This window comes from Epinephelus fuscoguttatus, linkage group LG1 (assembly GCF_011397635.1).
Source record: "Epinephelus fuscoguttatus linkage group LG1, E.fuscoguttatus.final_Chr_v1".
Lineage (NCBI taxonomy): Eukaryota > Metazoa > Chordata > Actinopteri > Perciformes > Serranidae > Epinephelus > Epinephelus fuscoguttatus.
The window spans coordinates 20,469,326-20,483,653 of NC_064752.1; the positions used below are offsets into that span (position 1 = coordinate 20,469,326).

Sequence of the window (14,328 nt, forward strand, 5' to 3'; positions counted from 1 at the left end):
TGTGGTCATGAAATTAGGCTGCATGTCAAACAATTTAACCTGCAGTGAACTGAAGTAATAGTTAATCATTTCATGTTTGCTGTATAGCATCTCAAAAGTAGGTTGTAGTTGTAGTTTTGGTGCATTATTTGCAACTCTAAATTAAAGTAACTGACTTTGTAAGCAGACAAACACAAATAACATGATTTAAATGTGTTAGGTAGTAGGGTAGAGTCAGATTTATAAGCACATGCGAGGTGCTGATGAGATTTTCAGTGGGAGATGTCATACCTGGAGGCAGGAATCACATATAGAGGTTTTTTTTGTTTTTTTTTTGCCATAAACAGTATCAGCAACAATGAAGCATTTTCAACTCCTGGACAGATTTCAAATAGATTGAAAAGCTCTTGAAAACTGTAAACAGTACACACCTAGTCTTTACTGATTTGACTGTTCAAGTAACTTCTGTGTAGCAGATTTTAGGTGTGAATGCAGTTCAGTGAAAGCTGCAGAAAACTGCACTTGTAAGAACCATCTAATTATGTAGTTTAAGATCGTGTTGCTGAAGTAGGTGATCTTTGTAGAGCTCGTTACCTTCAACAGCTTGAATCAGTTTATTTCCAAGTCCTGGGTGTATGAGACAAGTGAGGGGAAGTTTATTCACATAGCAGCCTGATTCATGCATGTATGGCTCATATCTTCATAGCTACCAATAATGTAATCTCTCAAGACAGATTCTGCAATTTTTTTTTTTTTTTTTTACCGATGGATTTCCAGATTGCCAACACTTATTTAAATTCATCCTGTGTTTATGTGCTGAAAATATCAATGACAAATTCACCCACATTGGGTGCCTCATAACCAAGAGGTTGGCTTATGGATGTTAGTCAAGGTATAACATATAACTGAAAATAAGTTAGCGAGTAAATCTAAGTTATAGGCAATGTAGTGTGTTGTAGGAAACATTTTCTTTTGGACTAGACAATTTGGATTTGAATCATTCAGCTTAACTCAAACGTGCAATAATAGGTTAACATGTGCAGTACTACTTTTAATGTATTTTTTTTATATATTTTTTGGATTTGGATGATTGTGTTATGTATTTATTACTGTCTGTTTTAAATTTTTTATATATATATTTCAGGCATGGCACAGCAAATTTGGTTGTACTTCTTGTGCTATTCGAAATCATTTTTAATTCCTAGCTCATAATTAACAATGAAGAAAAGTATGCTCTATAACTGAGAATGATGTGGTTACTCTCATCCATTAACTAACGCCTGCTAATCAGAATCAGGTTTATTGCCAAGTAGGTTTTCATTTACAAGGAATTAGCAATGGTGCATAAAATACAAGCCATCTGACATTAGGAGAGAGTGGTCTCATGATGACATCAACAAGAAGCCAACTTCGTTATGACCATATTTTCTTTATTTACATAGTATTCCAAATAACGTTAGTGTATAAAAACACAATAGAATTCAGAAAAAAAATGTATAAAAGTTTACTAAAAACACAGAAGACATCCCTCCACCTGCACAATATAAAAGTTTCCAAAGTCTTTTCCATTTCACCGTGTTAGCTCTCGACGCCATATTTGTCGAGGTGCCTCAGGATGATACCGAGCTCCAGCTCCACGGTCCCCATAGCTTCGGTGTGCAGTCTGTATCTGTCCGCCCCGCTGTAGATAATGTCCGTGCTGCGGAGCTGAGGACCTCCGCCGACAAACATTTGAGCCAGCTGCTCCTGCCAGGAGCCGAGCGGCCTCCAGGTCACACAGGTTATCCGGTGGTGTCCGGGGCTGGAAGGGACGTGGCAGTACCCGTAACCGTACAGCTCGCAGCGCCCAAAGGAGTCCTGGTGCCACACCTGGAGGTGAAGCTTCGGCCAGCCCTGGAGTCCCTTGGTCGTGTAGTGCAGATCAATTGGGTGACTCCAATACGCCATGTCTCCTATCTGTGGGATATCCACCTGGGTCTGACCCTCCTTCAGCCCAGTCAGGAGACGCCATGCTCCTCCCGTGTGAACTCCCCATTTGCAAAATAGGCTGTTCTGCGGGAAACCACTGGCCCCGATGATTTGGCCTATGATGTGCAGCTCTGCCATGTTAGAAAACTCCGTTTACACAAAGACATGCAGCACCGAGAGTCCTCTCTTGTCATCCCCCGAGCTTAACGGCTAGTTAACGGCTAGCTAACGGCTAGCAGTGACTCGCCCCACAGCTCTCGTCTCCTTGGTAACCCAGCCTGGTAACTTGCGGCAGTGGGAAACCCTGAGTTTGGCGTCTCAGGCAGCACTTCCTGTCATGGTGCGACCAGTTTCTGCGTGCTTCAATATGATTTAGAGACGTAAAGCCCGGCTATTGCAAGATTTGTGTACTTTGTCCCAACACAGTGTCTGACTAAAAGCTTGTTCAACTGGGGCACACTTCATGCGGTGGCATACATTTGAAAACTGTTGCCTGACAGGCAAAGCAGAGGGCATAATCAGTATAGTCTAGCAGCGTTTGACGTGTTTGCCTGTAAAATAACAAATATGGATTGGAGACAAAATAAGATATAAGGACATGTTCATTCATCATAATTAACCAGTGATGATGACTACATTCAGCCTCACCGCTGGTCTGAAAACTAGAATTGTTTTATTGGTTTGTCAGGAATTACAAGCATTGATTTAAACAGGCTTTGAAGTCTCGGAACAAGTAACACTGAGAAACAGCGCCACCCCACGGCTGCACTGCTTCCAGCTCCAGCCACTATGAAAGAAAATGCTTTTTGTGCATGCTTTGCTCTGGGTCTGTTTTTCATTGATTTACTTCAAATCTTGTGGAACATTTTCCCCAGAGGTGTGAAGGATTTTATGGTAGAGTATAAATGCCAATGGTTAAGGAATTTATATATAAGGAGTTGCTGTTATAACTTTTATTTTTGAGGAGACATTTGACTTGTAGCTACTTGTACATGACCAGTAATTCAGTTCTATTCAGTATCTCCAGCAAGTCATGGCAGTGAGCCAGCATGAACAACACCAAGACCCTGAAACTGAAGTAGCTAAATACAATGAACAAACAGTTAAACACAACACTTTTGTTTTTACACCTATTTTTCACAGTTTAAGTTAAAGATTCAAGACTTTTTTTATGCACTCTCATATTTTGGTAATTTTGTTTAAATCAGTGTTAGTGAGCACTTCTCCTTTTCCAAGATAATCCATCCTCCTGACAGGTGTGACATATCAAGATGCTGATTAAACAGCATCATGATGCCACTGGTGTGCCTTGGGATGGCCACCAAAAAAGACCACTCTAAAATGTGCGGTTTGGTCAAATACAATGCAACGGATGTCTCAAGTTTTTAGGAAGTGTTTTATCGGCATGGTAGCGGGAAGATTGTTTACCAGAGCTGTTTTCCTGAGAAATGAATCTTCATGTCACCACCATAAACTGCCTCCAGTTTTGTTTCTAAAATGGATTTTAACAAACCTGGACCAAAATTTGATAAACGTATAACTTTTAAAGTCTCAGATCTTTAACTTAAACCAGTGAAAAATGGGAGCAAAAACACGAGTTGCATTTAATTTTTTTGTTAAGTGTAAAATTCAAACATCATTGATTTTATTATCAACACCTGTGTTTTTTTATATACAGTGACTAGGAATAGGAATTGATAATATTTTAGGTGCCCTTATTGATTCTGCTTCTTGGTCTGATTCTGAACAGAGTGGATCAAAAGAGATAATATTTTTACAGTATTCGTTTTTATTATTTTTCTTAGTCAAAGAAAAAATCTGCCAAGCCGGTGGTGCTAGTGTTATTGTAACAGAATATTAACCCTCGCTAACAGACACGATGCTAAGTTGGACAGCGCGCCACATAGACTTTGTCAAAAACATAGCATTCCTGACAATTAAGCTCATATTACGTAGCAGATGAAAAGGTTTCCCCTGCTTTACATGCCTACAAGCTGAATTGAAAAGAGATTACAGTCTGCTACAAACTCTTAACTCATTGCAGAGAATGTTATCAGTTTCTAGCTACGTATGACAATTATAGGGTTGTTTGTTTATATTGCCAGGCTGCTGCCGATCATATCACACACCCACACAGTCCTGATAAAGCAGAATTTTAATTACTGCTTATTTTGTCATGACTGTTTTATGTTACTGAGTAATACTTAAAATTTGAATCAAGCTTTCACAGGCTTTAATACATGGCCGCTGCAATCTGTCTCTGTTCTCCTTATAGTCTGATCCAACTCTAGAGAGACATTTCAAGGGTCACAGGGAGACTGTGACGAGTGTGGACTTCAGCTGCAACATGAAACAGATTGGTAACTGCTACTTAATTTTACTCTTTATGTCTATTTGTGGCCAGATTATTTTCCACACCTATTTAATGTCTTATTTTATTTTCTGCATGGTATGTTTTCTGCATTTATACATAATGTGTTGAGTTCACACATACTTGTGCTCCCTCTTCTCCCAGCCACAGGCTCTATGGACTCCTGTGTGATGATCTGGAACATGAAACCTCAGATGCGAGCGTATCGTTTTGACGGACACAAAGATGCTGTCATGTCTGTTCAGTTTTCTCCCTCCGGCCACCTGGTGGCCTCGGCCTCCAGAGACAAGACTGTACGTCTTTGGGTGCCCAGCATGTGAGTTTGGAAGTGTTCCATCTTTTGCTTTGTTTCGTGTCTCACTATCACCTCTCATTATTATTGTAGTGCACTACAAAGTTGTCGCAGAGGACAATGATGCTGACTCATAAAAACAACAAAGCTAGACAGTTGTACTGAATCTCCTTTGCCAGCACAGAAGAAGGCACACATTTCTGAACACCCACTGGTTTTTGATAGTTTGTTTTAAACTTTGTCTTGGTGTTTGTGTGTCTGTTTACAGGAAGGCTGAGTCAACAGCTTTCAGGGCTCACACTGCCACCGTGCGAAGCGTTAACTTTTCTGGTGATGGACAGAGTCTGGTCACAGCCTCTAACGACAAGACTATCAAAGTGTGGACGGTCCACAGGCAAAAGTTTCTCTTCTCTCTCAACCAGCACATCAACTGGGTCCGCTGTGCCAAGTACGATGCACATACGTACATACATACATACATACATACATACATACATACATACAGTTTTCCCAGTTAGAAAATACTGGCTGCTGCTCATACTTCTGCTTATTCTATTGTTTGTTGTTGTCACATATAGATAGATTTTATACATTTCTGAATTGTTTTACAACTTAAATGAATACATGTCATCATTAAAAGTGAAGATAATGAACAGCTTTTGATCTAGAATTTTCAATACATTTTTGCAGGTTTTCTCCAGACGATCGCTTGATTGTATCGTCCAGTGATGACAAGACCATAAAGCTGTGGGACAAGAATAGCAGAGAGTGCATTCATTCTTTCTATGAACATGCTGGGTGAGCACTTGAGACCAGAAAGAAGATGCATGGAAGAATCTGGATAAGAAATGTTCTGATATGTGTGGGAGAAATAATTGCAGGAATCTACGTCTGTTTGTCAGTGTTTCTTCTGGTATGATTGTAAATATTTAGGGTTAACACATTAACATTAACACTCATGTTTCAGCAACAACAGTTGAAAAAAATGACAGGTCCCATAACCGTGTGCTCTGTCAATATCCCTGTAACCACTGAACACCTACTCATTCATTACAAACGTGTCAGCTAAAAGCCTCACATGTCGAGTGTTTTTGAACAGTGTAAAACATACAGTACAGGCCAAAAGTTTGGACACACCTTCTCATTCAATGCGTTTTCTTTATTTTCATGACTATTTACATTGTAGATTCTCACTGAAGGCATCAAAACTATGAATGAACACATGTGGAGTTATGTACTTAACAAAAAAAGGTGAAATAACTGAAAACATGTTTTATATTCTAGTTTCTTCAAAATAGCCACCCTTTGCTCTGATTACTGCTTTGCACACTCTTGGCATTCTCTCCATGAGCTTCAAGAGGTAGTCACCTGAAATGGTTTCCACTTCACAGGTGTGCCTTATCAAAAACTTTAAATGTGTCCCCAAGTGGAGTCGCAAAAACCATCAAGCGCTACAACGAAACTGGCACACATGAGGACCGACCCAGGAAAGGAAGACCAAGAGTCACCTCTGCTTCTGAGGATAAGTTCATCTGAGTCACCAGCCTCAGAAATCGCAAGTTACCAGCAGCTCAGATCAGAGACCAGATGAATGCCACACAGAGTTCTAGCAGCAGACCCATCTCTAGAACAACTGTTAAGAGAGACTGCGCGAATCAGGCCTTCATGGTCAAATAGCTGCTAGGAAACCACTGCTAAGGAGAGGCAGCAAGCAGAAGAGATTTGTTTGGGCCAAGAAACACAAGGAATGGACATTAGACCAGTGGAAATCTGTGCATTGGTCTGATGAGTCCAAATTTGAGATCTTTGGTTCCAACCGCCGTGTCTTTGTGAGACGCAGAAAAGGTGAACGGATGGATTCCACATGCCTGGTTCCCACTGTGAAGCATGGAGGAGGAGGTGTGATGGTGTGGGGGTGTTTTGCTGGTGACACTGTTGGGGATTTATTCAAAATTGAAGGCACACTGAACCAGCATGGCTACCACAGCATCCTGCAGCGACATGCCATCCCATCCGGTTTGCGTTTAGTTGGACGATCATTTATTTTTCAACAGGACAATGACCCCAAACACACCTCCAGGCTGTGTAAGGGCTATTTGACCAAGAAGGAGAGTGATGGAGTGCTGCGGCAGATGACCTGGCCTCCACAGTCACCGGACCTGAACCCAAGCGAGATGGTTTGGGGCGAGCTGGACCGCAGAGTGAAGGCAAAGGGGCCAACAAGTGCTAAACACCTCTGGGAACTCCTTCAAGACTGTTGGAAAACCATTTCAGGTGACTACCTCTTGAAGCTCATGGAGAGAATGCCAAGAGTGTGCAAAGCAGTAATCAGAGCAAAGGGTGGCTATTTGAAGAAACTAGAATATAAAACATGTTTTCAGTTATTTCACCTTTTTTTGTTAAGTACATAACTCCACATGTGTTCATTCATAGTTTTAATGCCTTCAGTGAGAATCTACAATGTAAATAGTCATGAAAATAAAGAAAACGCATTGAATGAGAAGGTGTGTCCAAACTTTTGGCCTGTACTGTACATAGGAGCAGGAAATATTCTTTAGTGGGTGTCTCCAAGTAATATTTTAGATTAAAGCTTTTTTGTTTAATTAACCTGCTGGAATAACGAATTTTAAATACTTTAAAAGCTTAAACAAATAATAATTTAACTTTTAATAATGACATGTCTTCATTTAAGTTGTCATGTTTTCTGTCTCCCAAGTTATGCAAACCATGTGGACTTCCATCCCAGTGGAACATGTATCGCTGCAGCCAGTACTGACAACACTGTCAAGGTGTGGGACATCAGATCTCATAAGATGTTACAGCACTACCAAGGTAAAGACTCAAAAACTGTATAAAGGAAGTATTTAGATTGCTTACGTCTATCTTAAGCTCACCTAGCACCACTGAGGGAGCTAGCGTTACAGCTTAGCTAGGGAGGATGCCATTAATGTTTACATCTCATGCTGTCATGAACACAAGCCTCTCTCCATGAGTAGATGCATTCTTCCTTCTGTGCTGTGATATGTTATGCACAAGTAGGAGAACTATGGTGGCCAATGTGTGAACGTGAATGACCCTATCTAGAGCCAATGTCTGGTTTGTGCGTTCTGGTCTACGGTAGAAACAACATGGCAGACTCTGTGGAATAGCACGCACTCCTTATGTAGATATAAACAGCTTATTCTAAGGTAACGAAACACAGTAATTCTTATTTTCAAGTGGTTATAAACTAATAAACATACATACTGGACCTTTAAACAACATAGGCGAGCTCTACAGACTTTTGTAGTGGACTGAATCCCTAAGGCACTTGCAAAACCACAGCCCAGTGTTTGTTTTTGGCTTATATATTTTATGGCAAACAGTCAAAGTCTTGTCATCCACTTCCACCAGACTCTGCAACACAGCTAAAGTAAAGCCTCACCTTTAAACACAGTGAAAAGTACAGCGAATTACCAAAATAACACCAAGGTAAAATTAAGCTTTAAAGCTCACGATTCAAGTGGTAATCAAGATTCCTTGCATAGTCAATAAGCCAAATGTTGATGCCTTTTGTCAGTCTGCCTCTCAGTCTGATTGTTCTAATCAGCTCTCTTAAATGGATTTGAGTTGTGAGATCTAATAATGGATAATCACATCTGTCTGAGAAGATGGGGCATGAAGATAAAAGCTTTTTCTCTCCTCTCCCTTTCATAGTGCTTCACTTTACATACTGTAGTTGATCACCAACTGTGCCAGTCAAAAGAGTGTAATTGTGGTTAAAATGTGGTGCGGTTACTGTTAGAGACAAAGGAGAATTATTGGTAATGGGTATGTTTAGTTGTCTTTGTTCTCCTAGTCATTTTACCTGCTCTTTGGTGGGTAAATCAACTGGTTTTGATTTTTATTGAGGTGTTTACATTGCTCACTATTCTTGCATAAACCTAAGCCATACCCAAATATTACATTCCCCCTGATCTCGGTATAGCTGGATACAGTTTTTCCAGCATTTTTTTGCACCTAGAGGTCTCAGCACATCTTATACATGTCACAGCACCTTGCAGCCAGCAGAGGGACCATGTTGCTTGTCGAATGACTTGCCTTCCTCTCATTTGTCTCAGTCAAGAACCCAGTCACCTCATGGTAGATTGATTTCAGGTCCAGGGAAGTTTTGATTTGCTGCTATAGGCTGCTATACTTGACGTAATAATTTGATGCTAATGTAAACCTGATGTTGAGCCATTCTCAAGTTACACAGCAACTGAGGCGTCCTGATGTACAGCAGCAGTGCACTTTAGTGGGATCCAGGCAACCACGATAGCAAGCATCTGGCCTGTTGAAGTGTCCTTGAGCAAGACACTAACTCTTAAATGCCCCTTAGGTGCTGGTGTATAAATAGAATTGTCATCTAATGTTAAATTTCAGAGAGAAAAGGTAAATTTTCCCAAGAGGCTTTAGATTTTTTAGGATTAACTTTGACAAACATTAATTATTTTGTCTATAACTCAAATGTTAGATATCTTTAAATTGTGCCACAGTCATTGTTATTGTCATCATAATAATGTTCATCAAAATCCATCAGTCAGTCATAATCATTCCAAATTATTTAACAGGCAGAAAAGGGAATTTTTAAAGCTGCAAAATACAGTACAATTACTTTATGTCTTTAATTGCACAATGATACACATTTGAATTACAATAACAAAAAGTGTGTTCTAGTCCTGTCATAATGTGTGTGTGTGTGTGTGTGTGTGTGTGTGTGTGTGTGTGTGTGTGTGTGTGTGTTTCAGTCCACAGTGGTGTGGTGAACAGCTTGTCTTTCCACCCGGCTGGTAATTTCCTCATCACTGTGTCCAGCGATTCCACAGTGAAGATACTGGACCTTGTAGAGGGCAAGCTACTGTATACACTGCATGGACACCAGGTAGACGCACGCACACATGCACGCACGCACGCACGCACGCTTATGACACATGGATACCATTTATATATCCTACAGGCCTAACTGTGCAGTTAACCCAGTCATGATCATGATAGGTCATGTCTGTAGTCTGCTGTTTCTCTGTGTGTGTGTGTGTGTGTGTGTGTGTGTGTGTGTGTGTGTGTGTGTGTGTGTGTGTGTGTGGAAGGTTTGGTGTGGACAGTTACGTGTGAGTGTGTTTGACATCTCCTTTGTGCATGTTTGATTCTGTGAAGTGTGTGAGCGTGTGTGCGTATGATGCCTTTTTTTGTACGTGGTGTATTTTAGTACTTGCCAGGCGAGCGGGCTGCCCACTCATGATGACTCATCTCAGGGTTGTTGGAAGGAAACAGAACTGTGTTTCTGCCTCCGTTTCTCTGGATCCTCTCCTCCTCTTCTTCTCTTCCTCCTCCTCTCCGTTTCCGTCCCATCCTTTTATTACGACTTTACCACTCCTCTTCGTGCGTTATCGGGATGTTTCAGCATTGCCGCCATCATTACCATCTTCTTTTTGCTCCCTGTCCTTCTCTATTAGGTCCCACCTCTCGTGCACTCACATTTTGGCTGGGTGGACCAGTAGGCCGGACGACTCGCTGACTGTATCTGTTTGTTTGAACAGCTGATGGACTGGCTTGCTGGCTAGTTGTGGAAATCGGTGGCTTGCCAGTACCACATGTGGTCCATCTGTTTATCTGTCCCTTTGTATACGTTGCCTGTCTCTCATTTCTGGCTTTTTTTGTCTGAGTCTTTTGTCGTACTTCTCTTCAGCAGCTTGCCAACATTCTTCTTTTTGTCAAGATAAAAAAGCACTTTTCCCCCCTTCTAGCTTCACACCTCCAAATTTGTCATCTCCTTCACTCTGTCTCCTTTTCTGTTGTTGTTCTTTTTGGCTCAGTGGTGACTTTGCCAATCTGTTGGTGCTGGGAGCGCTCCGGGTGTTAATTGTCTCTCCAGTCGCATAGCTTGAAAATGGGAGAGACCCCCATCTGTTCAGTGTGGGTCTGTAGGTTTATATGTGTTTATGTGTCTGCTTGTCTGTGTATGTGTGCACACCCGTGTGCATGTACTCTATATGAAAACACATGAGGGCTCTAAGGGAGTGTTTTTTCTGTTGGATCTGACAAACGTGTTGTTTATCTCACCTCAGGGGTTCCTTACCTGGCTGGGTAGAATCAGTGAAACTTAGGTTAATTTGTCTCTCTGCTCCGCTGTCTGACAACTGACTTTCACAGTGTGATCCCAAACTTTTTAATGAAGAAAGCCTTAAACTTTGTACACAAGTACACTTTAACTTTTAAAGACCCCGTGAAAGAGATGAGATGCAAGTGTTTAAATGCACTGCTAATTGAAACTGGTTGTAAGATGTAAAATAATGTCAGGCGAGATTTGATTTTAAAAGTTAGGTAGGCAAAGAAAAAAATGATACTGATAGCCTTCATGCTGTTTTATAAAAGCTGGGGTGCTCAAAGTTTTTGTGACTAAATGCCCATTCACAAAGCCAGCAAATGATTGAGGGCTGCACAGGAAAATTATACACATCTCAATTCCACATTAAATTGCTAAACTGCGTCCTCAAAAACGTCATCAGTGCTAACCAGCGTTGATGAAAGAATGCAATTCCTGTAACACCCACAAGGTGCCACTAGTTGCCATGCAGCCATTAGCTTTCTACAAGATGTCATTCCTAACCTGACAAACACTTGTTGGTGGACGCAGTTTGATTCAGTAGTCAAGTAGTGTATGAAATCTGAGCTTTTAAAATATAATAGGGCTATAGATAGGGCTTTAACTATAGACTGAACATTAGCATTTTCATATGCCCACCAACACAGACACAAAGAGTATAGAAGCAGATCAAGAGAAAGACCCGCCTCTCTTCTTTCCCTTATGAACTTGGATTGTACTCCAATCAGTTGGTAAAACTAAGCAGTGCTGATCAAATATAGACCAATATTCTGTTAATGCGTTGCTTATTTCTTCTCTAAAATGTCTTCAGAAACATATTAACCATTATTTGAGATTGTTTGTTACCAGCTGGCGGCCATATTGCTTTCTATGTCAAAACAGACAAGCTTGCATTATGCCAACCACTGGTAGTGCGTTTATTGGTCATGTGTGGTGCTGTGCATTCTGGTAGTTGGTTGTTAGTTTTTTAATCAAAGCAAATGCCACAGTCCTTTTCTTCTGTTTCCTCACTACAAGGTACCTTGTGAATTTTTTTTACCAATAGGAGTGCAATGAAGCAATGCTTTCAAGAGTGGGTCACTGTTGTGCTTGGTGCGTAGTGCATATGGATGATGTGTTACACAGTCCTGCTAAAGCTTTCATGCTGTTCTACCTATCAACATTTAGTTGTGGTAAGAAATGTAACAATGCCCCAACAAAGACGAGGCAGAGGAGGACTTCAAGCAGGCGAATGGATGTAAACAATGTGGATTTCATATTCTTTCCAAATTAGTTTTTTAATAAAGGAAATTATTTGGCATTAAGGATACACATAGTGTGTTGGGTTAGATTGTTTACAGGAAACTCCATGGGGTACCTTTAAAAAAAAAAATGCTTATGGTGTACCAAGATGGCATCTGTTCATTTCAATGAAATTTGCGTTGCTGTTGCAAGCTGACGCCCAAATATAAACACATTACTGGTGCTAGTGTGAGTTAAAGGACAAATGTAGGCCTGCAGGTTTTCTGTGACGATAGTTTTACTGTTAACATCCTAAAATCTATGAATAGATTTTATTGGTTGGAATCTTAATGCTCCTGAGTGCCATTTATGTGAGATATACTGTATGTGTTTACAGTGGTAGGAAAGTGCAGAACTTTCTCCACAGTATCAATTCTGACATGGAAACTTTTTAAATTGAACTTTTTAAATTGAAAACTGGAGACATTCACATTCAAGACATTCTTTTTAAACGCTTGTGGAAATATTATATATTATTTTAGAAACACTACAAGACCGCATCATTACAGTTTTATAGCAGCATGGACTAGACACAGTGGATCAGTCATACATAAATGTAACCCTCTTTAACGGCTCTAAATGTATATTTTAAAGAAATAACTGCGTACAAAACATAACCAGTTCAAGCATGTAATCAGCTTTGTTAGTCATAACTTTATGGAGAGCGCCGTGTGGGGCCTGTCTGCTTTCTGCAACCCCTGTTCATTTATCAGTACATAAAATGTGCCAGCGAGGTTCATTGCCCTGTCAGACTCCCTCCCTCTCTCTGTGTATGTGTGTGTGTGTGTGTGTGTGTGTGTGTGTGTGTGTGTGTATATGTGTGTGTGTGTGTGTCTGGCCATGGCAAGTGCCAGCCTGGCAGCAGGCATTAGTCAGAGCAGAGACAGAACATGCTGTCTGTCAGGCCGTCGCGTTGCCATAGTGACACTGTCTGCTTCTCTCAGGTGCTTCTGGGAAACCATTCCTCACCCAAACCAGCCTGTCTGGGTGCCAGCCGTAGGACACACAGCTCCTTTTTTTCCTCCCAGCAGCCTCCCCTTCCATTCCTCTCCCCGTCTTTTATTTCTTCTCTCCTTCATCCTCTCTTTGAACACAGTCAGAGGGCTCAGGCTGTAATCGTTGACCCCTTTCTGCATTGTTATGAAGAGAAAAAGGGAGGGGAAGAAAAGGTTTTTGAGTTTTTCAAGCTGGATTCTGTCTGCGCTCCAGGTTCATACACACACAACATGCCAAGCTGACATCTGCAGGTGATCCTTTTTGGCTCTGACCATGTGTGACCTCACCTCACCTGAGTCTCCGCTTTCTGTTATTGATTGCTCTGCCTCAGCCCCACACGCCCACTCCTTCCTCCACACACAGAAACACACACACATGCAGGAGCTGCTGTTTTTGAACATAATTCTCTTTCCTCAAAGAGACAGAGTTTCCTAATGCTATGAGCTATAGACACAAAAAACACATAGTCTCCAGCTTTCATCTCATCATTGTACATCATGTATATAACCTTTGACATGAGTGTTAATTTATGGAGTGCTTACTTCCTCCCATTTTTGACATTAACATCTATACTTTCTTTGTAGCCATATTATTTGTCAATTTGAAAATTAATTCATTCCATATTTTTTTAAAGGTAAACTTCACAGGAGTTGCTGTTTTTTGTCTGTAAAAAACATCACCAGCAAAAGCAAAAAACCAACCCCAGATTCACAGTCATTTGCTATATTTGCGTTTGTTTAGTTGCTGCGATTTTTGTAGCCTCCTCTTGGATCCGTGCTGCTGGCCTGGCACCTGGTCGCTACTCTTTTATAAAGTCTCCACCCCACCTGAGCACTATGCCCAGGAACATCCTGACTGTAGCAAACAGGAAGAAAATTAAAAAAATACAGGCAGAGGGCCTGCATGTAACACCTAGTCGTTACCACCTAACAGTAAACGTAAATATGGGTTGTAAAAAGCTGCTTGTACAGCTTACCTGTGCAGTCATTCTTTGGGGGAGGACGGTCTTCTAGTATCATCTTCATTCTTCATCTCTCTTTTTCTCTTTCCCCTCACTCCAGGGTCCAGTGACCTGCGTGGCCTTTTCCAGGACAGGAGAGTACTTTGCCTCTGGAGGTTCTGATGAACAGGTGATCCTGACCAGATATAGCCTATTGATTAGCCATATTATATGTCTTGCTCATACAACTGATAGTGATGCAGAAAGGTGTATTGACAATTTCATCAAACAACACTCAAAACAATTAATTAAGAACTTCTTAAAGAGAAAGCAAAACTTTATTTACATGGCACATTTCATTCTTTGTTTGTAGGATT

General features: G+C 40.9%; 2 protein-coding genes across 3 annotated transcripts in view; one reads left to right on the forward strand and one right to left on the reverse strand.

Annotated features, from left to right (window-relative positions):
* Window positions 1-14,328, forward strand: part of poc1a (POC1 centriolar protein A) — a 53,353-nt gene that overhangs the window by 735 nt on the left and 38,290 nt on the right. Inside the window, exons 1-8 of one of the 2 annotated variants that reach the window (XM_049582286.1) lie at window positions 2,238-2,287; window positions 4,223-4,307; window positions 4,463-4,634; window positions 4,879-5,058; window positions 5,301-5,408; window positions 7,327-7,442; window positions 9,380-9,513; window positions 14,073-14,141. In XM_049582286.1, coding sequence (XP_049438243.1) covers window positions 2,285-2,287; window positions 4,223-4,307; window positions 4,463-4,634; window positions 4,879-5,058; window positions 5,301-5,408; window positions 7,327-7,442; window positions 9,380-9,513; window positions 14,073-14,141 — 867 coding nt within the window. In that variant the 5' untranslated portion in view covers window positions 2,238-2,284. Of the gene's footprint in view, window positions 1-2,237; window positions 2,288-4,222; window positions 4,308-4,462; window positions 4,635-4,878; window positions 5,059-5,300; window positions 5,409-7,326; window positions 7,443-9,379; window positions 9,514-14,072; window positions 14,142-14,328 lie in introns of those variants that run through there. The other variant, XM_049582277.1, reaches the window with a different exon arrangement.
* Window positions 1,379-2,198, reverse strand: b9d2 (B9 domain containing 2). Its single transcript, XM_049582343.1, has one exon. It carries the CDS (start codon window positions 2,083-2,085, stop codon window positions 1,558-1,560), a length of 528 nt encoding a protein of 175 aa, XP_049438300.1. The 5' UTR covers window positions 2,086-2,198; the 3' UTR covers window positions 1,379-1,557.

What these genes read in the sequence shown, in the direction of transcription:
- b9d2 (XM_049582343.1), bottom strand. Translation starts at nt 2,085, where the DNA reads ATGGCAGAGCTGCACATCATAGGCCAAATCATCGGGGCCAGTGGTTTC.